The 27,252-nt window shown below is 36.8% G+C and overlaps 1 protein-coding gene across 1 annotated transcript; it reads left to right on the top strand.

Moving 5' to 3' along the window:
* The first annotated feature begins 585 nt into the window (after positions 1-585).
* On the top strand, positions 586-27,252 carry LOC114317901 (glutathione S-transferase F11). The gene is made up of 4 exons (XM_028264702.2): positions 586-1,098; positions 23,761-24,038; positions 25,281-25,329; positions 26,440-27,252. The coding sequence occupies exons 2-4, from the start codon at positions 23,886-23,888 to the stop codon at positions 26,907-26,909; spliced, it is 672 nt and encodes a 223-aa protein (XP_028120503.2). The 5' UTR covers positions 586-1,098; positions 23,761-23,885; the 3' UTR covers positions 26,910-27,252.

Below are 27,252 nucleotides of genomic sequence, written 5' to 3'. Positions count from 1 at the left end.
ATTATTATTATTATTATTATTATTATTATTATCAAACCAACACTAATTTTTGCATCTACATCCCCCATAGTTGTCTAATACTTCATATAAGCTTGCCTTAGTACCATGAACAAAGTTCCCACAGATGATTAAATGGCAAAAAACTATAATTGAATAAGAGAGTTCAGAACTCGCTTCAGAAGGGACAAAATGTGTTGCTAGTCCAATTGCAACCAATTCCTTACCATTCAGCCTTGCTCCTGTTAAGGTAAAAAATTCCCCTGCATACATATCCACACTACATCAATATGACTTCATCTTTATTAATAAGATGAATAAAGAATTTGATATGATGTATGTCAGTACCAAAATGATAGGAGAATGCTACATTAATTTCCCATTTGAATGGTATCAGACCATAGCAAATAATGAAGAAATTAGTAAGCTTTTTGGGTTGTTAAAAGTGAAATCCAAATTCTATTCTACCAACCCAATTTCATTAGATCCAAACACCTGTAATACGCTTGGTTAAAAAAATTGACTTTTTTTTCTTTTCTTTTCTGAGTTGCGTATAAAATTTAAATGTGATTTAGAGGCCAATATTTAGGGACTAATTGAATATGGTCTCTAAAAACCACCATTTAGGGATAAAAATAAAATTTAAAAAAAAAACTATACAAACACACTATATTCTTTCATGATATCCGATCGACAAAAAAATATATATACATATATATATATATATATCAATCCCGCTAGGTACCTCGAATAAGTGAGACTCGAATAGCCCAAAATCACATTTCAACTCTTCTGCTCTGCTCAATTGAACCCACACATTTCATTTCAAAAAAAAAGAAGAAAAGAACAGAGAGTAGAGAGAAAGGAGCACTGACTCGATAACCTAGCTAAACAGTGAGAGGAGCACCGACTAGGTAACAAAGAGTAGAGAGAGGAACCGACCTGTGTGCCGCCGCTGAGCACCGATCTGGGTGCCGCTCCTGACTAGGGTGTTGCTACTGCTGTGTGTGCCGCTACTGCTGTTTGATCGGAGTGGAAGAAGGGGAGTTTTGTGTGCCGTTGCTTCTGTTTGATCGGAGTCTTTACTGACTTCTGGATAAGGTATTTTTTCCCCCTTTGTTTCATTGTTTTCTATCCACTAACTGATGCGTTCATCCCAAATAACAATAAAAATTGCCATAGCCCCTAACTGATGCATTCATCCCAAATAACAAAATCTTCAAAATTCAAGCCTATGGTTCTTTTTTTTCCCTTCAAATGGAGCAAAATGGAAGGAAACAATTGTATAGGCCATGTCTCACTTGCAAGAATTTTAAGGAAAATAAAAAAGAAAAGTAACACACACAAAAAAATACCCAAAAATCACAAACACACAACAAAATTGGCCAAATTAGTCTGAAAGATAAGTGTAAAAATAAACCTCTAAAGAGATGAAGAATTATAGAAAAACTGTGAAACTTAAATTGAGTTTCTTTGTGTTGTTCTTGCCATTTTGAACAATTTGTAATGTTCTTGTTTGCTTCCTCGTAATATTGGTTGTTGTGTGATGAGAATGGTGGAGGCCATCAGTGTTTTGTCCACTAACTCTTTGAATGTCTATTCTATTTCACTTTAAAGCTACAATGGATATTGATTCAAACAATAATTCATTCAATTGAAGTGAGAAAGTTAAAGAATAGGATAACAATCTTTCATTTAATGAGAGTGGTGAAGTTGAAGAACCTAAGAAGGAGATGTATTTTACCTCAAAGTAAGAAGTGTACGCATTTTATGCAAAATATGCGTAACACCTTGGATTTGCTATAGCTTATAGAACACAAAATGTGACAAGTGATAGGGAAGTAAAATACTTTGGAATTAAATGTACTCGGACACAGAACAGAACAAAAAGATCAGAAGTAAATCCCCTGAAACCATCTTTGTCATCAAAAATTGATTGTAAAGTAAGGGTAAGAGCCAGTCTACAAAAGGATGGAAGATATAAGTTAACCACAGTTGTGCTTGAGCTAGTCTACAGAAGGTGCCGCAAGATCAACCTTACTATTTTCCTTGTATGGATGGCACACAAGGCAGTATGTATGTACCGGTTTGTTTTGAACAGACTTAATATATTGCATTTTGTTTCCTGTGGGTTTTTATTTTAATGCTTGAAATTACTAATGAAATTGTGTTACTATTTGATCATAAGGTGCCGCAAGCTCAACCTTACTATTTTCCTTGTATGGATGGCACACAAAACAGTATGTATGTACCGGTACATGTTCAATACACTACAAAAAAATTGACTTTTTGCAACGGCAAAATGCCATCGCAAATACTCGAAATGCCGTCTCAAAAGGTTTTTTGCGACGGCAGAAGACTTTTAGCAACGGCAAGTGGGGGGTCGCAACAAAGGAGGTTGCAAAAAGGTTTTAGCGACGGCACGTTGCCGTCGCCTTTTTTTTGCGACGGCAAAGTTGCCTTTTTGCGATGGAATTTTGCTGTCGCCATTAATATGAAAAAATCTGAGATTTTTTGAGACATCACTATGTTGCCGTCGCTAAAGGTGTTATTTGCGATGGCAAAAATGCCGTCGCTAGAGAATTTTTATTGCGACGGGATATCTGTCGTCGCTAAAAAATATTTGAGACAGCACGATATGCCATCGCTAAAAGATTATTTGCGATGGCAAAGAGTACCGTCACAAAAGGCTTTTGTCTCAACTCTGCCAATATCATTTGCGACGGCAATGCAATGCCGTCTCAAAAAAAAAAAATTAAAAATATGAAAATTACCTGTATTAAATGAACCTATATTAAATGAAAAATAATTGAAAAAGAAACCAATAATTACATAATAATATAAAAATTCCAGTATAAAAATAACAATTCATCCATAATAACAATATTCTTGCATTCATTCATTACAACACATTAGCAAAATTATCCCACTACATAATATTGCATAATACATATACAATGTTTAAATACATAATGTTGTTCACAATTCAAAATAACGTAAATCAAAAACAAAAGTTTCCCTCATGATTCTTCTGTGGGTAACAAAAATAAAAGTAAATCGCAATCTTCACACGCATGTATTCCACAAGAAGCAAACTGCTACTCGGGAAATATCTGAAAACAAAAAATAAAAATAATTAATGACAATATAATTATGTGTTAATATTTTAATTACAAAAAAACATAAAAAAAAAATTAACTATATAATTACAAAAGATAATTAAGTAAATAATTTTGGCTAGACGGAAATCCAACTCTAACTCCCAAACTGAGAACTCGATTGGAGTCCCGTCTTCTCCCACAAGTCTCTCATGCCTTGGCGGTCGTGTATGCCAAGTTTCGTGCTAAACCGACGCCGTTTGGCGATTTTGGGGCGTCAACATCTTTAATTCAAATTTCTTAATAAACTAGTTTGCCTAGACCAAAATCCGGCTCTAACTCCCAAACCGAGAACCCGATTGGAGTCCCGTCTTCTCGCACAAGTCTCTCGTGCCTAGGCGGTCGTGTGTGCCAAGTTTCGTGCTAAACCAACACCGTTTGGAGATTTTGGGGCGTCAATACCTCTAATTCAAATTTCTTAATAAACTAGTTTGCCTAGACCGAAATCCGACTCTAACTCCCAAATTGGGAACCCGATTGGATTCCCGTCTTCTCCCACAAGTCTCTCGTGCCTAGGCGATCGTGTGTGCCAAGTTTCGTGCTAATCCGACGCCGTTTGGAGATTTTGGGGTATCAACACTTCCAATTCAAATTTCTTAATGAACTAGTTTGTCTAGACTGAAATCCGGCTCTAACTCCAAAACTGGGAACCCGATTGGAGTCTCGTTTTCTCCTACAAGTCTCTCGTGCCTAGATGGTCGTGTGTGCCAAGTTTCGTGCTATACCAACGCCGTTTGGTGATTTTGGGGCGTCAACACCTCCAATTTAAGTTTCTTAAGGAACTAGATTGCCTAGAGTGATATTCGACTCTAACTCCCAAACCGGGAGCCCAATTGGAGTCCCGTCTTCTCCCACAAGTCTCTCATGCCTAGGCGGTCATGTGTGCCAAGTTTCGTGCTAAACCGACACCGTTTGGTGATTTTGGGGCGTCAACGCCTCTAATTCAAGTTTCTTAAGGAACTAGTTTGCCTATAGTGAAATCCGGCTCTAACTCCCAAATCGGAAACCTGATTGGAGTCCCGTCTTCTCCCACAAGTCTCTCATGTCTAGGCAGTCGTGTATGCCAAGTTTCGTGTTAAACCAACACCGTTTGGTGATTTTGGGGCGTTAACACCTCCAATTCAAGTTTCTTAAGGAACTAGTTTGCCTATAGTGAAATCCGGCTCTAACTCCTAAACCGAGAACCCGATTGGAGTCCCATCTTCTCCCACAAATCTCTCGTGCCTAGGCGGTTGTGTGTGCCAAGTTTCGTGCTAAACCGACGCCATTTGGTGATTTTGGGGCATTAACACCTCCAATTCAAGTTTCTTAAGAAACTAGTTTACATATAGTGAAATTCAACTCTAACTCCCAAACCGGGAATCCGATTGGAGTCCCGTCTTCTCCTACGAATCTCTCGTGCCTAGACGATCGTGTGTGCCAAGTTCCGTGCTAAACCGACGCTGTTTGGTGATTTTAGGACGTCAACACCTCGAATTCAAGTTTCTTAAGGAACTAGTTTGCCTATAGTGAAATCCAGCTCTAACTCCCAAATTGGGAACCCGATTAGAGTCCCGTCTTCTCCCACAAGTCTCTCATGTCTAGGCAGTCGTGTGTGCCAAGTTTCGTACTAAACCGACACCATTTACAATTCTAAATTATTAGCATGTGTGGAAAGCAAGCAATTGCGGAAAATAAGGAAGAAACCAATGGCACGTTGTTGCTAGTGTTGAACATTAAAAAAAAAAAAAGATTAAGAGCACACATAAATACACTTTTGATAAACCAGTAGTCAATTTTGAGATAAAAGATAATGAGAAGAGAACTCAAATGTTTGACAGTCTTAGTTGTCACAAAAGGCTAATTATTAGGTAACAACAAGCTTATAGAATATATTGGCTCAAAAAAATCATCTGTATTAGTCTCCCTGTCTTTTATGGACACAATCAAACCCCAATTGAACTTGCAATACTAAATTGGCCACAGCAACACTCTCAATTAAACTCCTAACTGTTGACCACTAAGTTTACTTTCTTGCTTGTATTATTAATTGGGGGGGAAAAAGGTGGTTATTTATCATGCTATATATTTTCATAAAACTGTAAGGAAATGAAAAGAACCCCTTTAGGATCTTTCACATTTGAAATCAGTTTCTATAAATTTTCATTATAAGTTTGTTTGAGATTTCCAATATAGACCAAAAGAAGGTAATTCGAGTAGGAAGAGCCACTAAAAAAGCAACAGTTGGAGTACAAATTGCAGTTAGGGCTAGGTATCTTCCAAAGAAATTCATGATTCCTCAGTATGATGTGATCAAGAGAATTCAAGAAAATATAGAACTCAATATCAGATTGGCAGAAGAAGAGAACAATATCAGGGGTTTCATATCAATTAGAGCTATATTTCTACACTGTACATACAAACCCATCCAATAAAATTTGAAGAACAGATACAGTACACAAAAGCCAAAAGATTTGCCAAAACAAATATCAAACCCATATCCAAAACATGAAACTATTACAATCATAGCACATTTTAATGCAAAATAATACCTACATACAGTCACACATATATGAAAAAAAACCACCATAGAAACCCCTAATCTCAGATGATATTCAACCAAAAAGTAAACAAGAAAACTAGCAAAAAGCAAAAGATCACCATACAAGCTAAAGAGTGGTGACAAACAGAAAGAAAATAAGAAAATCAAGAACAGATCATAATCCAGAGGTCATTGATGACTGATAATGAAAAAGATTGTGATCACCATGTAAAAATTGTTTGTATTGATTGTTGAAGATGATAAAAAGACAAAAAGGACTAGAAGTCAAACCTATAGTTGAGCTCAAAGAAAGAAGATGTAGACGGTGCAAGAGGCTTTGGAATTGTAAACCCAGAAATAGGGGGTACACACGACCAAATTATATTAGACACATATTGATCATACAACCAAATTATTAGAAAATGATCATACTTTCGAATTATTGTTTGATGTTTCAGCATTGTCAGTTGAAATCTGAGATAAATCTTCATCATCATCAAGAATATCATCATCGATCTTGTGAATGACCTCTCTTGGTGATTGAGAAAGAATTTTGACACCAATAAATCTCACGAGTACAAACTACCAGAAAACAGAGGCAGCAATATAGCAAAGTAGCAGTAGTTTGACAATGATATACCCACTCCAAATAATGATTTTATGAGTGCTTCATCCTCTTCTTCCAACTTCTTTTCCTGTTGACAAAAAAAATCCCGTGACATAGTAAGAACTGATGGTGATAAAATAGTATCCAAATTCACATGTTTTGAGTTCCAATGCTGCCTTGACAAATTCACATTGCAGCTATGATGTGGTCAAATAGCTATACCTCTGGATGGTTTGTTATGACATCAATTGATCCAACAGTTTAAGTACAGAAATACTGAAGCTCAAATTCCAACAAAATTATAGTTTGCTTTTGAATTCAAGCCCTATCAAATTCTCGTCAGATCAATATAGCCAGTACCTAGCCATAACACTGAACATATTTTAGATAGGCATGCCAAACCAGCCATTTAACTAACTTATCTCAAAAGAAGAAAAAGAGACATTCAAAGACTTAAAATATATATATATCTAGAACTTATTACTTGTGTTAATTTTCAGTTCAATGAGTTAAGGAGGCAACCTGAATCAAAACCTATTATGTTGAAAATTGAGTAGAAGATTACTTGAATGCGGGCCATCCAAGGTTCTGAAAAGCAGAAGCGGTTGCGGTCGCCGTAACGGTAGCAGTGATGCGGTTGTGGTTGCGGGATGTAAAGGCCATAGTGTAACGGTTGCAATAACCGGAATCGTGATTTTTTTATTTTTTGCACAATTTGAAAAAAACTTACCGATACGCATATTTTTTTTCCATGATCATATTTATTGGGTTAAAAATAAGGAAAATTTACCCATAAGTCCTAGTTTTTGAAACGTTGAACCATTTAGTCCTAAAAGTTTTCTTATGCTCCATTTAGTCCCATTTTTACATCAACATGATGTGAATGATGTAAATGATCTGATGTTTCATTCTATAATTTCAAAATTTATTGAAATCTGATGAACATTAGATGTTTTTCATCCTATATTTTCAAACATTATTGAAATTTGATGAACATTAGATGTTTGAAATCCAATGTTTGTAACATGACTCTGATGTTATTAACATTGTATCTGATGTTATTAACATTGTAATGGGACCTTTCAGTCTATAAGAAAACTTTTAGGACTAAACAGTGCATAAGTTATTAATTTGGGATTTATTGGTGCATCCCCCTAAAAATAAACATTGATCAATTTTTGTAAATTTTTAAATATGATCCAATATATTTCATATTTTTAAATCACTATAAACTAAGTTTTTTATATTTATTTTAATAATTAATGACTTTATATTATACAAAAAATCAATCACTAACTATTATATATAAGATAAACAATGACAAAAGTAAGAGAATAAATAAGAGCCTAAATATATATATATATATACATATTTTAACCAAGCCAAATAGATAATGACCACACTTATTATTATTATTATTTTTAAACAATATATAGATAGACACACACAAACAAAACGGTTTAGTGGTAGCAGCTGAATAGAATAGAATAGGTCTTACAGTTTCAACAAATCAATAACATATTCTTCATCTTCCATTTTCTCTCTCTCTATCTTTTGCTCCTCCATTTTCTCTCTTTATCTTCCCTCTTCTCTCTATCCCTCTTCCTCCATTTTCAATTTTTTTTGTGTGTTTTTTCGAAAGAAACAGTTTGGAACTGTCACGTAACGGTGTGTAACAGGCCGTTACGACTGTTACGGCACCATTACGACCGCTACGGCCGACACACCTGTGAATCTCAATCACACTGCAAAAGCAGCCGTAACGGGTGGCGGTAACCGCCAAAACCGTTACGTAACGGCGTTACGTAACGGTTGCGGCCGCTTTTTAAAACCTTGAGGCCATCCAAAAAAATGGTCAAACTACATGCTTACTTCAGGTAGTTCTGCAGGTACAAAATAGTATTGCTAGCTAAACATAAATTCAATCCCACATTAGATACTGCTGCTGCCATTCACATATGATATATAACTCAAATGAATTAACTGGAAACATAGTTCAGTCATAGAATTGCTTAATCAAATCAAAGTGTCATGGTGACATTTTAATTAATAGTTACCCTGCAACTGTAAAGTAACCCCCCTCCCCAGAAAAAATTTAACCAAAAATGAAAAGAAACTAAAAAAAAAAAAGATTATACATATGCAATTAAGACATTAGAAGAAAAAAATATATGTAATAAACTAAACTACATTATAATACCCATTACATTAACATAACAAATATCATAAAATAAAAGGAAAAAAGTTTCAAATCAAATCAATTTGAGCCAGTTAAATTTTGTTAATGTCAACACCTAGAATTTGAAAATACCCAATTTTTGAAATTGAAAAACCATAAACTCTAATATTGAAATTGAAAAGCACTAAATCAAAACTCAAAACCCTAATATCTGGACATGTACCTGAAATTGGGTGGTGGGAAGGAAAGGTGCAAGAGCTCCGGTCAAAGGGAGAGGTGAGAGCTCTGTTTGCTTAGTTTGCTGGTCACAGCCGGAGAGAGAAGCTAAGGACTCCGAAGAACTTCGTTTGCTGGTAATGGCTATCGATAGAGAAGCGAAGGACTCCGACAATGGTCGTCAATGTCTAGCTTCCTTCATTCACTGGTCCCCGTGGCTCGACGCCGTCGTCTGTCATGCTCACAGTCGCGAGAGAGAGAGAGAGAGAGAGAGAGAGAGAGATTTGGTAGAAATTAGGGATTTTGGTTGTAAGAGATTGCGGATTTTGGGGTTTTTTTTTCCCCGCCGAGAATGGGGGAACTGAGCGGGATCGGGAAAAATTAAATAATTTTTTTTTTTTTTTTTGCGACAGAGGTTGCCGTTGCAAAACAAATTTAGTTTTTGTTAAAATAAATTTTTTTATAGTTAATGAATTTTTTTTTTTTTGATTTTTCATTTTCTTTTCGTTACTAAGGTTGAGAATTTATTTGTTTCATTTTTATTTTAATGAATAAAAAATTATTATTATTATTTATTATTTGGTAGAAGTAAGGATAATATTTTAATGAAAAATATTTTCTATACAAATAAAGTTATTTTTTGTGGTCAATGAAAAATATTTTTCTGTGACCCATTTTTTTTTTTTTGTTACTAAAAATCAAGAACTAATTTTTTTGTGGTAGAGGATAGAGAGCAGCAGCAATGGTGAAGGTGGTGGATAAGAGGTGATAGTGGTGGTGGTAGTGGTGGTGGTGACAAAGGAGATTAGTGGTGAAGTTGTGGTAGTAGTAGAGGAGATAGAGTAGCGGTGGTGGAGGAAAGGTAATGGTAGTCGTAGTGGTAGTAGTGGAGTGGTGGCGATAGTGGTAGCAATGATAGTCGTAAAGGTGGAGGGGCAACAGTGGTAGTAATGGTGGTAGTGGAATGGAATTTGCAGTAGTGGTGAAAGTGGTACAGGAGAAGAGTGATGAGTGAGAGAGACAGAGACATAGAGAGAGAGAGAGAAAGAGAGAGAGATAGAGAGAGACAAAGAGAGAAAGAGATACAGAGAGAGAGAGAGACAGAAAAAGAGAGAGAGAGAAAGAGAGAAAGATGAGCGAGAGATAGATAAAAAGAGAGAGAAAGAGAGCGAAAAGAGATAAACGAGAGAGAGAATAGAAAAATAGAGAGATAGAGAGAGAAAAAGATAGATGAGCGAGAGAGACAGAGAGAGAAAAGAGATGAGAGAGATAGAGAGAAGATAGATGAGCGAGAGAGACAGAGAGAAAAGGCAAATGAGAGAGATAGAGAGAAGAGAGATGAGCGAAAGACATACAGAGACAGACAGACAGACAGACAAACAAACAGACAGAGAAAGAAGAGTGATGAGTGAAAGAGAGAAAGAGAAGAGACAAAGACAGAGAGACAGGAAGATGAAAAAATGGGTGAAGAGATAAATGTTATATCAAAAGAGTAACACGTCGTTTTTTTTTTAATATTTTTGCGACAGAAAAATACCGTTTCATTTTTTTTTTGTTACTAAAAATCAAGAACTAATTTTTTGTGGTAGAGGAGAGGGAATGGCAGTAGTGGTGAAGGTGGTGGACAAGAGGTGGTGGTGGTGGTGGTGGTGGTGGTAGTGGTGGTGATGGCGATGTCGAAGGAGATTAGTGGTGAAGTTATGGTAGTGGTAGAGGAGATGGAGTGGCGGTGGTGGAGGAAAGGTAATGGTAGTAGTAGTGGTAATAGTGGTAGTGGAATGGTGGCGATGGTGGTAGTAATGGTAGTCGTAGAGGTAGAGTGGCAACAACGGTAGTAGTGGTGGTAGTGTAATGGCATTTGCAGTAGTGGTAAATGTGGTAGAGGAGATGGGTGGTGAGAGAGAGAGATAAGTGAGAGACAGATAGAGAAGAGAGATGGAGAGACAGAGAAAGAGACAGAGTAATGAGCGAGAAAGAGACAAAGTGGTCGCTAAAAGTGGATTTTCTTGTAGTGGATCGATAAATCGAAAGGGAGCTCAATAAATAACGAAGAAATGAGGGAGAGAGTGAGCAAGGTGAACACAGTGAGGGAGAGAGACAGACAGACAGACAGACAAATAGACAGGCAGACAGAGAGAGAGAAGAGTGATGAGTGAGAGACAAAGAGAAACAAAGAGAGAAAGAGAGAGAGAGAGAGAGACAGAAAAAGAGAGAGAAACAAGAGATGTGCAAGAGATAAACAAAAAGAGAGAGAGAAAGAAAGCGAAAAGAGATTAACGAGAGAGAGACATAGAAAAAAAAGAGACAGAGAGAAGAACGAGAGAGAGAGAGAAAAAAAAAAGAAACAAACAAACGATGAGCGAGAGATAGACAGAGAGAGAGAGAAAAAAAAAAGAGCGAAAAGAGATAAATGAGAAAGAGACAGAGAGAGATGAGCGAAAAAGTGAGATAGATAAAGAAAAGAGAGACAGAGAGAGAAGAGAGATGGGCGAGAGACACAGAGAGAAAGAGAGACAGACAGACAGAGAAGAGTGGTGAGTGAGAGAGAGAGAGAAGAGAGACAGAGACATATAGAGAAAGAGAGAGACAGACAGACAGATAGAGAAGAGTGATGAGTGAGAGAGAGACAGAGATAAAGACAGAGGCAGGAAGATGAATAAATGGGTGAAAAGAGAAATGTTATATCAAAAGAGTAAAACGCGTCGTTTTTTTTTTTTTTTTATGACAGAAAAATACCGTTGCATTTATTTAAACCATTTTGTGACTATATATATGAAGTCGTCTCAAAGCCACAATATACATATATATATATATATATATTTTACTTTTTTTTTTTGCAACGGTACCTATTACAGTCGCAAAAAACTCTTTTTTTTTTTTTTGCGACTGCAGCTGGTGCCGTCGCAAAAATACTCCATTTTTTTTGCAACAACAATTTCTGCCGTCGCAAATACTCTTTTTTTTTTTTGCGACGGCAAGTTGTGCCGTCGCAAAAAGTCACATTTTTCGCGACGGCAAGATGTGCCATCTCAAAAAGTCACATTTTTTGCGACGGCAAGTTGTGCCGTCGCAAAAAGCCACTTTTTGCGACAGCAAATGTGCCGTCACAAAAAGTTCCGTCTTTTAAACCCACTTTTCTTGTAGTGATATATGACTATACATATTTTAATGATGAATTAAATTTTAGATTGGTCAATATGTTTGTGGACAATATTTGTAATATTTACTTTGTTTTTATATGCACGGGTTAGCCCAATGCAAATGGCTGACAATATTGGAAGCACGTCTCATACTCAATCAGGAATGGTCAACAATATAAGCAGTCAAAATTCGCCAGTAGCATCAAAATTTGTTGACTTGAATATAGATACGGATCCAAATGCCCCATTTTTTTTTTTTTTTGGTTTCGCACTAGTAATTGTATGACATTCGTATGTAAACTTCAGATAGTTTGGTTTTATTTCATTTGGATACATTTCGTGACATTTGTTGTTGGCTTCATTTGTCAACATTGGTTTGAGGAGTTGTTCTCTGTAAAAGTTTTGCTCAAGTTTGATATTTGGGATTTTGGTTTGATCCTCTATTGTGCAAACAAGGCTCAATCCATAACTTCTCTGTCTTTTTTCTTGTGAACTTATTGTGTTTATGTTTTTTGCACTAGAAATTAGTTTGGATTTTGGGTTGAAGATGGTTGTCCATTTTGGGATAATTTTAATGTTTGTACAAATCTATGAATCTTAAATAGCAAAGGCAGCCATTAAAATCATTGTGGTTGATGTTTGGAATGTCAAATTAAAACTCAGATCAGAATAAGATTAAAGTGATGTGAATTTCAGATTATGAGTGAGCCATGGTATGGTTTTATTTTCAAAACTATGAACTTCTTTCATGTAAACAACGTACATTATGAAATGTAGAAATCAGAACTACACAAGTTTGATGAAGTGTTTTCTAACACTGCCCAAATCTTCATTGGGACAAAAACCACAAAAATCAGCAAGTATTGCTCCATGTATTAGTAGATAACATTTGCTAATTTGAAATCAAGTAACATTCTGTTTGTTGCAAGTTTTAGAAACAGCAAAACCTAGGTATAGTAATGTACAAAATCAATTCAATAAAAAAATTGAATAAAAAAAAAATCTAATCCCAAATTAATAAATAACCAATCAAAAGTTACTAATAACATTCATGAAATTCCCAATCCACATTCATTAGTAGCCTATGAAAGCTCACAATCCAAGCTTATCCACATAGACAACACAAAACATACAGAACAGGTTCTCATGAAATTCCCCAAAACCTAACAACTCGGTCATTTACATGACTAAGTACAAAAAGATACAAAATACAAACAAGTTTTTTATTACATTCATGAAATTCGCTAGAACAATAGAAAGTTAGTCATGTACATGATAAAGTGCAAAAAGACACAAAAAAAAACAATGACATAAATCATTGCCTTGAAGTTCTTCTCCATCCTTTGAAGCCTTCTACCATGCTCATGAATTTCATTGTCCATCTCACAAAGCCTTGTCCTTAGATCGTTTAATTCTTCTGTTCTTATAGCTTTCCGAGGTCCAATATTGGAACGGATTATGGAACTAGTGTCGTCGTCGTCGTCATCTGCGAATTTGAAGTAATTACAGTGTTCCTTATGACTTTACAATGCACAAGAATTAGTTAATCAAATCACAGAAATAACTTTGTACGTAGTAAAAGATCAATTTCTATAATAGATACTTACATATTTCGATGGGCAAACGAAGAACAAACATCCTTGGTTTCCATTCTCATTCGTTCGTACAATATGCATCATCGTTGTTCTCCCACAATCACACAATCTTGGTTTTAATCTTATGCTGCTATTATTAGTAGAAGAAGAAGCCATAGAAGTGTAATCTGCATACAGAATATGAAAGGCATTTCAATTTCTTCCTAATTATTAGCAAGTTCCACAGTGAGATAGATCCAACTACAATGATTGGGTAATTTTAGTTTCGTCTAAATTGTTATGCTTTCTAAGCCATAAAATGCATAAGCCTAAGGAAAAAAGAGAGACTAATCTCTCAAGCAGTTAGTAGCTCAATCTGACTCGCCAGTTATCATTGCCCAAACATCCAATTACTAAACAATATTCAAGTTACTCTTCCAGTTATCATTGCCCAAACATCCAATTACTAAAGCATGTTTCAACACAGATTTTAATTCCACAACAGATTACAGATTTCAAGCAAAACCAAACACATGTATTTTCAACAACAGATTTCCATATTTTAGATGCACAAATTTTAGAGGTTCCAGATTTCAAATCAAAGTCAAAATAAAAATCATAAACAAGCAATCTTCGGATTTATACAGAGGATAACCACCATCCCAAACCCATTCACCATCAAATACATCACAAATTAAAGGCAAATCACAAATCCTAACTCAAATTGAAAGCAAAATCCAAACCCAAACAGTTACAATCGACTAATTTCTATAGAAATTGAAGCCAAAACATAAACCCTAGTTTTGCAATTTTAGGTTTACCTCGAATTCCTTTTCTTATCGTAAGTAATGAGGACTTTCCGGCGCCGGTAGGTGAAGATTTTTTTTCTGTATTTTGTCATCCGTCGTTTACCGTCATTCGTCTTCCTTCGCACTCAGAGAACGATCAGAGGGAGGTTTAACAGAAATGAGAGGGATGAGAGAGGTCTGGGATGAGACGGGTCTGGGGGATGAGAGGGATGAGCGGGAACAGAGGTGAGAGTGATGAGAGTGTTTGAATGCATTTTGTTTCGAGTATAGAGATAGGAAAAATGTGGCAGACCCCCACCCCCAGTGACCCCCAGCCCCACGTGGCTGTGGGTGATTGAAAAAAAAAAAAAAAAAAAAACTGGCCAATGAAAAAAAACTAGGGGTGTTGGGGGTGTCCCCCGCTGGGGGTCCCTAACAGTGTTGATAGAGATAGAGAGAAGAGAAAAGGAGAGGAGAAGAAAGAGAAAATGGTATTTTTCAGGCCACTCGAGCCTCAACCTTTCGAGTTACGAAGCATTTTTCTATATATATTTAGTGTTAGCTCCATCCACTACCCACATGGTAAGGAGCCCACCATCCACATGGTATGGGTGGCACCATGTGGTAAAGGAAGCTGGTGGGGCAATACCAACTCACCAAAGGTAGATGGTGAGGGTGGCACAACCAAGCCCACTCATGGCGGTCACTTCACATACTCCTCTTCTCTCGGTTATAAATTGAGATGAGTGAGGAGGGGTTGTATAGAGATATATGGGAGTGACACACTGAGCTGAGAATACACAGAGGAGAGTATAATCTGTGAGCGAGAGTTCTATAGAGAGTTGTGAGGTGTGAGTTTTGTAATCTCCCTCCGGATTAATTCTATAGTAGATATCTCTCCGTGGACGTAGGCAATTGCCGAACCACGTAAATATTCTTGTGTTATTGTGTGGAATTGATTTCTGGTGTCCCATAGACCTAACAAGTGGTATCAGAGCCGAATCGATTGCGTTTCGGAACAAACACAGTGTGTTTTTCGTAAATGCCTAGAAATCAAGTTGCTCAAAATCAAGTTTTGAGCATACCAGGAGCAAAGACTCCAAGAGAGGAGTCCAGAACTGCAAAGAATAGCCCAAGAAGATCCCGCACGCGCTCTCACGTGCTTCCCAAATTGTGCGCGTGAATCTCACTCTCTGCACGCTCTCCACGCGCCGTGAGACAAGCCGGCGCATGATATCACTCACTTCCACGCGCCACACGGGCTGCTCAATGAGGAAGACGAGTGCGTGCGCATGTGTGACGTCACACGCACGTCACTGTCCACGTGACTGCCGCGTCATCTCCACGTGGCTCCCACGTGTGCGCCACGTCAGCGCCAGATCACTGCCATGTTTCTGACACGTAAGCGCCAGCTCATCTACACGTGTCTGCCACGTGGCTGTCCACGTCAGCACCTTGTTGACCAGTCAACACAGGGGCTGAGAGTTATTCGCTGCTGCGCGGCTAAGGTACACCTACAGATCTGAACTGTCCAAACTGTTTTGGCTTGATCTAAGCCATTCTGAGTCCATTTTTGATGATCCAATAATGGTTTTTGACTATTTAAAGTATTCCGAACACATCTGTACGGCCAGATTTTTCATTCGGAGTTTTCTGTAAAAAGACAGTATACGATGGAGGATTTCACATCAACTTCAGAATCTATGTTCAAGTTGACTCCTTCCAATTATGCAATTTGGAAGTCACAGATGGAAGACATCCTATTTTTAAAAGACTTGTTTGATCCTATTTTTATAAAGGGGGTTAAACCTGAAGGAGTGAAAGACGATGACTAGATAAAGATGAACCGCAAGACTATCGCTTGTATCAGACAATGGATAGACCACAGTGTGTTCCATCATGTTGCCGAAGAGACAGATGCCTATGCTCTTTGGACAATGTTAAACAACATGTACCAGTCAAAGACCGCCCGAAACAAAGCCTTGGTGATGAGAAAGCTAGTAAATCTGAAGTTGAAGAATGGTGTGTCTATCGCCGAGCACACCAGTGAATTCAAAAATCTGGTAAATCAGCTTGCAACCGTCAAGATGCGCTTGGACGATGAAATGCAAACCATACTGCTGCTCAGTTCTTTACCAGACAGCTGGGAGACATTGGTGGTTTCTTTCAGCACCTTTGCACCAGAAGGGAAACTGACCATGAGTATGGTCACAGACGCCATGTACAATGAAGAAACAAGAAGGAAAGACATGGGAGGTAATCAGTCCCATGCTCTCGTCACAGAAGATAGAGGTAGAGACAGAGGTAAAGGAAGAGGTAGAGGAAGAAGCAAGAGTAGAGGCAGTTGGAACAACATGAGTAAATCCAGAGACAACAAAGGTCGAGGTAACTCCAGCTTCACTTGCTATCACTGTGGCCAAGAGGGTCACATAAAGAGAAACTGCCTAAGCTGGAAAGATAAATGCCAAAGCAGTAAGTCAAAAGGGGATGAGAACACAACAGCCACAACAACTGATGAAATACTTCTTGCAGTTGGTGAAGAGGAAGATTGCCTTCACGTGGTTGACTACAGCTACACAGAATGGGTGATAAACACAACTGCATCCTATCACGCCACTTCCCACAGAGAACTCTTCAGCTCGTACAACGCTGGAGATTTTGGCACTGTTCGAATGGGAAATTCTAGCTATTTGAAGATTGTGGGTATTGGAGACATTAGTATTCAAACTAATGTCAGGAACAAGCTGGTTCTCAAAGATGTGAGGCATGTTCCAGATTTGCGCCTCAATCTTATCTCCGGAAGCGCCCTGGACCGACAGGGCTATACAAGTACATTCGGAAATGGCCGTTGGAAGCTGACAGGAGGAGCTTTGACAATCACCAAAGGAGAGATGTCTTCAACACTGTATAAGACTCAAACGAAGATCTGTCTGGAAAGTATTAATGCATCAGAAGACAAGGAGTCACCGGACTTATGGCACAGAAGACTGGCTCACATGAGTGAGAAGGGATTGCATCTATTGGCAAAGCAATCCAGGATATCCTTATCCAAAGGGAGTGTCTTGAAGCCCTGTGATCATTGCCTTTATGGCAAGCAACATCGAGTATCATTCAGTTCAACGAGCAAGAGGAAAACAGAAGTGCTCAATATGGTATACTCGGATGTTTGTGGCCCAATCGACGCGGAGTCACATGGCGGCCGCAAGTATTTTTTGACTTTCATTAATGATGCATCAAGGAAGTTGTGGGTGTATTTCCTGAAGACAAAGGATGAGGTATTTCAGTACTTTCAGGAGTTCCATGCAATGGTGGAAAGAGAGACCGGGAAGAAGTTGAAGTGTCTTCGCACAGACAATGGAGGTGAGTACATTTCCAATGCTTTTGCAGCATACTGTGCCAGCAGAGGTATCCGGCACGAGACAATAATTCTCGGCACCCCATAACACAATGGTGTGGCAGAAAGGATGAACCGCACTATTATGGAAAGAGTCAGATGTATGCTCAAAATGGCAAAGTTGCCAAAGTCATTCTGGGCTGAAGCCGCCCGTACAGCCTGTTACCTCATCAACAGGTCGCCTTCAGTCCCATTGAATTTTGCGATACCTGAGGAAGTCTGGTCCAGAAGAAAGGTATCATATTCTCACTTGAGATTCTTCGGGTGTAAGGTCTTTGCACACATTTCCAAGAAAAACAGACAGAAGCTTGATGACAAGTCCACTCCATGCATATTTGTGGGCTATTCAGATGCAGCATTTGGGTACAAGGTGTGGGACCCAGTGAACAAGAAGATGTTCAGGAGCAGAGATGTTTTGTTCTAAGAAGACCAAACAGTAGCAGATTTTGAGAAATCTCCAAAGTCTAAAGATATCATCACTCCAGACTTGTTTCCATCTCCCAAGCCATCACAAAATGCTAGATATGATGATGTGCAACAAGAAGTGCCAGAGTTCCAGGATCCTATGCCAGAAATTGAGGATCAGAAGGAAAAAGATGAAGACCCGGATGAAGAGGGTGTTGAGCAGGGGGAGAAACCCCCTCAAATAGAGGCAACTGGGCCTCAGTTGCGGAGATCTGGAAGAGCTGCCATGCCATCAACCAAATATCCCGCTTCTTAGTATATTCTGATTACTGATGAGGGGGAGCCCGAGAGTTTTTCAGAAGCTAAGAATCATACAGAGAAAGACTGTTGGATGCAAGCCATGAAGGAGGAGATGAGTTCTTTGCAGAAGAACCACATTTATGAGCTTGTTCCATTTCCAAGAGACAGGAGAGCCTTGAAGAACAAATGGGTGTATAAGTTGAAGAAAGATGAAAACGGTAAACTATTGCAACATAAAGCTCGTTTGGTGGTCAAAGGCTTTGGGCAGAAGAAGGGAATTGATTTTGATGAGATCTTCTCTCCAGTTGTGAAGATGACTTCCATTCGAGTAGCTCTGGGATTAGTAGCTCACTTGAATCTGGAAATAGAACAAATGGATGTCAAGACTGCCTTTCTCCATGGTGAGTTGGAGGAAGAGATCTACATGGAGCAACCAGAAGGATTTGAAGTTAAAGGAAAATAGAAACTAGTCTGCAAACTGAAAAAGAGTCTCTACGGCCTGAAACAGGCGCCAAGACAATGGTACAAGAAGTTTGATTCATTTATGGTGGATCACGAGTACACAAGAACAGTGGCAGACCAGTGTGTATATTTCCGAAGGTTTTCGGATGGAAACTTCATTATCTTACTGTTGTATGTCGATGATATGCTGATCATCGGACAGGATACTACTATGATCAACAAGTTGAAAAAGGACTTGTCGCAGTATTTTGACATGAAGAATTTAGGCCCAGCACAACAGATTTTGGGCATGAAGATTGTTCATGACAGGAAATCCAAGAAGATATGGCTATCACAGGAGAAACATGTTGAACGGGTAATTGAAAGGTTCAACATGAAAGATGCCAAGCCAGTCAGCACACCACTGGCCAACCATTTCAATATGTCAAAGCGTTCATGTCCCACGACCAGCTTTACAAGGAAAGAAATATAGACAATCCCTTATTCTTCCGCAGTAGGAAGCTTGATGTATGCAATGGTGTGTTCCCAGCCAGATATAGCTCACGCAGTTGGCGTTGTGAGCAGATTCCTCGCCAATCCAGGAAAGGAGCATTGGGAGGCGGTCAAATGGATTCTTAGGTACTTGAAGGGAACTTCAAAGATGTGTTTATGTTTCGGGGGAGCTGAACCAATTTTGGAGGGTTTTACAGATGTCGATATGGCAGGTGATCTTGATGGTAGAAAGTCTACATCAGGATTTCTGTTCACCTTTGCAGGGGGAGGTATTTCATGGCAGTCCAAACTATAAAAGTGTGTTGCTTTATCTACAACAGAGGCAGAGTACATTGTTGCCGCAGATGCTGGAAAGGAAATGTTGTGGTTAAAGCGGTTTCTCCAAGAATTGGGTCTACAGCAAGAAGAATACAAGGTACATTGTGATAGTCAAAGTGCAATTGATTTGAGCAAGAATTCCATGTACCATTCACGTACAAAACACATTGATGTCCGATATCATTGGATACGAGAAGTGATGGAAAAGCAACTGATGAAGCTAGTGAAGATTTACACAGACAAGAATCCTTCTGACATGATGACCAAGGGTGTCACCAGAGACAAACTGGAAGTTTGCAAGCATCTGACCGGGATGGACTTCAAGTGAGAAGTCAGTTGTCCATGTGGGCGTGGAGGGAGAGAATTGTTAGCTCCATCCACTACCCACATGGTAAGGAGCCCACCATCCACATGGTATGGGTGGCACCATGTGGTAAAGGAAGCTGGTGGGGTAATACCAACTCACCAAAGGTAGATGGTAAGGGTGGCACAACCAAGCCCACTCATGGCTGTCACTTCACCTACTCCTCTTCTCTCGGTTATAAATTGAGATGAGTGAGGAGGGGTTGTATAGAGATATATGGGAGTGACACGCTGAGCTGAAAATACACAGAGGAGAGTATAATCTGTGAGCGAGAGTTCTATAGAGAGTTGTGAGGTGTGAGTTCTGTAATCTCCCTCCGAAATAATTCTATAGTGGATATCTCTCCGTGGACGTAGGCAATTGCCGAACCACGTAAATATTCTTGTGTTATTGTGTGGAATTGATTTCTAGTGTCCCATAGTCCTAACATTTAGAGACTTTTAGGAACCAAAAAAGTTGAAGTTTTCTCACGTAAGTGGAGACCAATTAATTTGGTTGCCAAATGTGGAAAGACCATTAGAGACTAAGGGTTTGTTTGGTTTGTTTTTGGGAGAGTTGTTTTTGAAATTTTTTTTCAAAATTTTGTTTGGTTTGTAATTTTTCTCAAAAAAATTTCAAAATCACTTTCCCTCTCTTACACATCAATCAATCACTTTTTCTCTCTCATCTCTCATTTTCAATCACTTTTTCTCTCACACACATCTACTCAATTACAACAAAATATCAAATCATCCCAAACTCCCAAACTCCAAAACTACTTTCAAAATATACAACCAAACAAACTAAAAAAAATTTTAAACTCTCTCCCCAAATTTTTTTTTTTTAAAAACAACTCTCCAAAAAACAAACCAAACAAATCCTAAATCTCTTCTGCGCACAGGTGAGATTTTTTACTATTTTTAAATGTGGAGGGCGGGGTAAACTGCTCCAAGGTAATACCACAAGTGAGTGAAATAGATTTTGCCCTTTAAATAATTGTAAGATAAAACGTATCATATAAAACAAATTCTTCTCACAAACTTCAATAAAAAGCATCAAAGCTCTTTAATGCTCTTCTTCATTGCAATTTTGCTTTTAAATGTGAGAGCAATATTTCAATTTTCAAAACTTTTTTCAATGTTGCAGTGAATTTATGGATTAGTCATGATTTTTTTTGTCTTCTCGTTGATGATATTTTCATGGATATCATGAACTATTGCTTTAATTATACAAATTGCCATTTAAATATTTTGAAAAGGAAAACAATTTGCATGACTAGAAAGAAAAAAAAAAAATAGAATGACCCCATTGGATAAAAATCCTGGAGCCACCACTGTTTGGTTGATGATACAAAGTGACAATGTCTAGTTTCCTAAGGTCCTAGGCAGCGTTGGTGCAGGGGAATGTCCATAGTAAAATTTTGATTCTCTTTTTCTCTTTAGATCTTGGATTTATGGAGATAAAGTGAATGTTTTTCCAAGATCCACGCACAACATTAGCCAATATAACAGCTTAGCTAAACAGGAATGATATTTGTGACTAGATATTTTGCCATTTTATTTTCATTTCCATTGTGTATCTAAAATGGGATTGTTAAGGCTCTCATAAGTTGGGAAACTCAAATGTACATGCGATCGAGTTGAGTATTTTATTACCTTCAGAGCTCAAGACCGGTTGGATACCTAATATGAAACCAACATATATTATAAAAAAAATTAAGGTTTTAGAGATTAAAATTTAGGGATAAAATTATTTTTTAGAGACCAAATAGTTTTGTTACGAAAAGTGTCGTTATTATATTTTTAGTAACGAAAATTGGACATTAGTGATGAATTATTATCCTTTTGGGACCAAATTTTTTGTGTCGAAAAATAAATTATTTTGAGACCAAATTATTTGTCCCTAATAGTCTATTTATTAGTGACATTTTTAAAATTTTGTCGCTAAAAGTCTTATTTTTGACTTTTTAATATGACCTTTTAGCGACTCATCCTTATGAAAATGGAAATTGGTCTCTAAATGTCTTTTGTAGCAAAATTTTTACTTTTAGAACCCAATACATTTGATCTCTAAGACTTTCATATGTTATAGTAATATATACCATAATTGGATTCTTTATTAGTAAAACGAGTTGTCTATTTTATTCCCTTACTCAAGGACTCAAGACCAATTTAATACCTAAGATGACACCAACCATAGTGAGAAGTTTCATTAGTAAAACAACGGTGGTCAGGTAGTGGACTGAGGTCTTGACAAATATAATGCATAAGAATCGAACTACCAAAGGGTTCCATAGGGGTGTTTGCCAAATAAGCACTTCAATGGCTAAGTTACTGAGAGCTTGGAGGGTTTTAGATACTCTACTAATTGTTACAAACCTTTGAAGGGATTTTTTTTTTTTTTTATCAACCCTTTGAAAGGACATAGGAAATTAGATACCCTACTAATTGTTACAAGTGATATATATACCATCACGTACCACAAGTGGAGATAGGCAAAGTTAGAATGGTGCGTGAACTAAACACATTTTAAAATATAAAGTATAAAATAAAAAATTAATAGGACCCTATACTTTAAAGGGGAAATTTCAGTTTAGTGGGTGTTTGAAAAAATAATTACAAATAATTGATAAACTTTATAAATAGTAATCATTAAAATCATAAATATGTAATAATTTTATAAAATTACCACTAAAAAGTAATTTCTCCTACTTTAAATGGGGTCATTACATTTTAAACAAATTTGTCATGATTTTTTTAGAAATTTTAACATGTCTATTTAGTTATATTAATAAGAATTTCACAAAACTATAAAAAATAATATGACAATTTTTCACAAGAAAATAAAATTTTGAAAAAAACTCATTAAACTTTTCTTCATTACACACACACACACAAGCCAAATAAATAAACTTTTTTAATTCTAAAAGATAATTAAAAATGCATACTACACTCAACTCATTTGAGTTTTGAAAAAAATACAAATAGCTTCACATTTTTTACATAATAACACCATCAATTCCGTTTGGTAGCTCGAATTTGCCGTGGCTCGAGTGGTCCGAAATACCAAAATGACATCGTTTTGGATTTTTTTTTTTTTTTTTCATCCTTTCTGACTCAGAGTAGAGAAGAGAAGAAGAAAGAAGCCCGAAGAGAAAAAAGAAAGCCGAAGAAAAAGAAGAAGAAAGAAGGCCAGCATCATCATCATCAACACAAAAACAGCATCATCATCATCAATAACTAACAAATCATCATATACAGATCTGCATCATCATCATCATCACACACACATACATATCATCTGGAAAATCAAAAGCATCATCAACAAACACACACACACAAATCATCTGGAAAATCAAAAGCCATCCACAAATCAAACCCCCTCCTCCCTCCCACACACACATACAGATCTGGAAGCCACACACACACAGTGGCGATGATGGCGGGGTGGAAGAGAAAGATCGGCCCTTTCTCCCTCTCTCTCTTTCTTCTCTCTTCTCTCTCTTTCTCCCTCCTTCCCTCTGTTGCGTTTCACAGATAAAAGAGGGAAAAAAAAAATCGAAATCAAAACAACGACGTTTTGATTTCGAGCCATTCGAGCCTGGGAAGTTTCGAGCTACAAGTTATTTTTCTAACACCGTTGACTTCTCTCATAATTTTAATTCACATAATTCTTAAGTCTTTTTTTTATTATTATCAGTAATTCATTAAATATATAAACAAAAAAATTATATTATCATCTATTTCTTATTAAATATATATTTATTTTTATTTATTTTAATATCTATCTACTGTGACATTAATTCACTTTAATAATGTAATTAAATAGGTGTAATTTAAATCCTTTTTTTTTCTCAGCCCTTTTAGCTCTCGCAAGCAAAGGATAAAGCGCAGTTGGTGTGTGTGGTTAAAAAACGAACAAGACATCGAGAGAAGAAAGCAAAAAAAAACCCCAAAACAATCAAAACACCAAATCGGAGCTCCCTTCACTAATGGCGACAGGAGTGAAAGTGTACGGACCACCATTGTCGACAGCAGTGTCGAGGGTGCTATCTTGTCTTCTCGAGAAAGACGTCCAATTTCAGCTCATCTCCATCAACATGGCCAAAGGCGAACACAAAAAAGCTGATTTCCTCAAGCTCCAGGTATTCATTACATAATCATAAAATTTTGGCCCTATAATTTTGATTGGCTATGTTTTGATCATCAATTTTATCTCGATTTACTACAATTTTGGAGCATAAGTGATGTGTTATGTTTTTTAAGTAAAACTATAACCTTGTTTGACTCTGGGTCAAATTGACATAATTTAAAATTTAGAGTTAAAATCAATTTAATTGAAATTAGAGGAACAAATTTAGAAAAAAAAAAGTTTTTTTCTTTTTTTTTTTACTTTTGGGCTAAAATAACACTTAAAAATAAAACAGGCTAAAATAATCAATACGGTAAAATATTATATTAAATTCACAATTATTTTATTTTTCTGTTATAAATATCACATCGAAGGATAAAAAAATTTGACTCTTCTTCCAAACAAAATTATTTTAGCCTATTAAAAAAGTCAAAATCTAAAATAATTAATTAAAATAGTCAATTTCCCAACGGGATATAAAAAACAAAATGCAAGGGCTACTGATATTTGAGACCCCCAAATGCACCCAATGACGTGGCAAGGAAGTGAGCGCCACATAATTAAGTATGTAACAAATCAAAAGTTGACACTTATCATACAGCATCATTGTGAGTGAAATTGTAGGGGTTTATTATGGGTCTCAAATATTTTCCTTTGCCCATATATATATATATATATATGTATGTGTATGTAGTTTGTTTCAAATGTCAATTTGGTCCTCCTAATTTTATTTGGATCAATTTTACTCTTGAATTTTTAATTTAGTCCATTTGATAATGAACAATTAAAAATTAGATTCAAATTAATGAAAAAAAAAAATAGTTCATTCTCTCTCTTTAATGTTGTTGAAAGGTCGGCCTCTAATTTGACATGATGCATTTCTTTTGATGCTTTGCCATTAATTTATATTCAATTTCTTAACGGATGTTATCGATTAAACTAAATTAACACAATTTAAAGAAAAAATTAAAATTGAAAGACAAAATTGAAACAATTGAACTACATAGATCAAATTGAGATAAAAGACAAATTATAAGGATAACATATATAATTTGCCCTTATCTATTTGTTAGAGTCATTTATGTACGTTGTGTTTGGATAATGGATTTGGAAACAGAAAGGAAAATGGAGAAAAAAGGTAGCTTATATTTCATCTAGGTTGTCCTCACATTGTCACTTTCACTTTCCAAATCCCTACTGAAATCCATGATCCAAGCACAATCATAATGTCACTCTAACCTTGAACATGAAACAGCCATTTGGACAAGTACCAGCATTTCAACATGAGAGCATATCCCTCTTTGGTAATTACCCTCAATTCCCTTATTTTTTTATTATTGAAATTGCTCTTAGTTTCAATCACATTGTATATTTTCAGGGAACAATTTGTCTCCAGATTCTTGTGCAGTTTGGTTATGTGGGTTTAGTCTAACAATTTAGTGTTTTTTTTTTGTTGTTGTTCTATTTCACTACTTACCTAGTTATCAACCACCATTCACTAACTATTTACTTTTAGTTAAGCTTATCATATTTGTAAGTCCATAGTCATAATCATATCATCACACTTTTCTTTCTTCTATTCTAGCCTTCCTCTCGAGTATCACATATTAGCTTGTTAAAATTATCCATCAAATCACAAAGACAAAAGCTCTAATCATCTACTACCTTGCTCTTCCTATGCAAATTTTTTTCGATCTTTCTTCCATTAGGCCTTTTAGATCTTGAATAATCAACACTAATTTCAATTGGATCTTGTTCGGAGTCTAGAAAAATAGAAGCATCAAAATGAGAGGGAGAGGATTGGGATAGAGTTAGGGGTTGTTGTATGAGTCATTAGGGTTTTGTGAATTGATATCGTTATGAATGTGAAAAATAATGTTGGTGAAAATTTCAATAGTTGTTAATAAATTAGTGAGTATAGGCGAGGATTTCAATTAGATAGGCGAAGATTTTAATTTCTTTGTTGTTAGATTAATGAATGCATAATAAATAAAACTCCAATTATAATGGCAAATGTAATTTTTATTAAAAAAATCAACTGTTATAAAATAGCATATTTCTATTTTAGCACATGATATATATACCACACTGCTGGAGTGAGTGTTTTTGCACAGGTGATTAGCAATATTACCCTATCCAATGATAACCATTACACGGAGTACAATTATTTTACAAGATTACACTCACATAAAATTAGGTTTTTTTCAAAAATTTTAAGGGATTAGAATCTCCTTTCCTTCCGACGTTGGAAATCATTTGAGTACTTATTGAATTAATTTGATTTTCTTATGAATAGTCTACACAATTTTCTAAGATAAATGGATCAAATAATCAAAATAAAACTTGTGGATCCAAACTGGACCGGACAGGATAGAGGGGTTAAACAGTGTGTTCTATGTGTTTGATTACTCCAGAATCCAGAGCCATATGTCGGTACATATCGGAGAAGTACCCCAACCAGGGAAACAAGGGTCTGTATGGGATAAACCTGTTAGAAAAAGCTTCAATCGACCAATGGTTGGAGGCTGAAGGTCAGAGCTTTAGCCCTCCAAGCTCTGTACTTGTGTTTCAGCTAGCATTTGCCCCGCGAATGAAGATCAAGCAGGATGAAGGGCTGATCAAGCAGAATGAAGAAAAGCTCTTGAAAGTGCTTGATGTGTACGAAAAGAGGCTTGGCGAGAGTCGTTACTTGGCGGGTGATGAGTTCACTTTGGCTGACCTCTCTCACCTACCCAACACACAGTACTTGGTGAATGCGACCGATAGGGGAGAGCTCATCACTTCAAGGAAGAATGTGGGTAGGTGGTGGGATGAGATATCAAGCCGAGAATCATGGAAGAAGGTGGTTGAAATGCAGAACCCGCCACCTCCGCCAAGTGCTTGAAAGTCACAAAATTCTGTGCCAATAAATTTATCTCTTTCTTTGTCTTCCGTCTTATTACACTTTTAATTATTAGATTATATTTTGAAATTTTTATGTAATCTAATAATTGAAAGTGAATTGAGACAGGAGACAGAGAGAATCAAGAGATTGTTGGCATGCTTGAAATGGGTTGGTGCTGCTTTTGTTGTTATGGCTTTGGGTGAGTGCTTGGGTTTTTTAGATTACTTTTTGCTACTTGTTTGCTTCACTAGTGTTGTTGTGTTCTATTATGCAATTGATGACAAATGTGTAACACTTGTTTAAAGTGTAAGCTTCTACTAAAAGCTTTCTTTCATGCTTGAAA

The sequence above is a fragment of the Camellia sinensis genome, chromosome 6, assembly GCF_055761805.1.
Source record: "Camellia sinensis isolate YWXY chromosome 6, ASM5576180v1, whole genome shotgun sequence".
Classification (NCBI taxonomy): domain Eukaryota; kingdom Viridiplantae; phylum Streptophyta; class Magnoliopsida; order Ericales; family Theaceae; genus Camellia; species Camellia sinensis.
This window is presented reverse-complemented; position numbering and strand designations above follow the sequence as displayed.

Coding starts and splice junctions, on each gene's coding strand:
- LOC114317901 (XM_028264702.2), top strand. CDS start 23,886: ATGGCGACAGGAGTGAAAGTGTACGGACCACCATTGTCGACAGCAGTG. Junction 24,039..25,280: donor CTGATTTCCTCAAGCTCCAG/GTATTCATTACA, acceptor AACATGAAACAG/CCATTTGGACAAGTACCAGC. Junction 25,330..26,439: donor TGAGAGCATATCCCTCTTTG/GTAATTACCCTC, acceptor TGATTACTCCAG/AATCCAGAGCCATATGTCGG.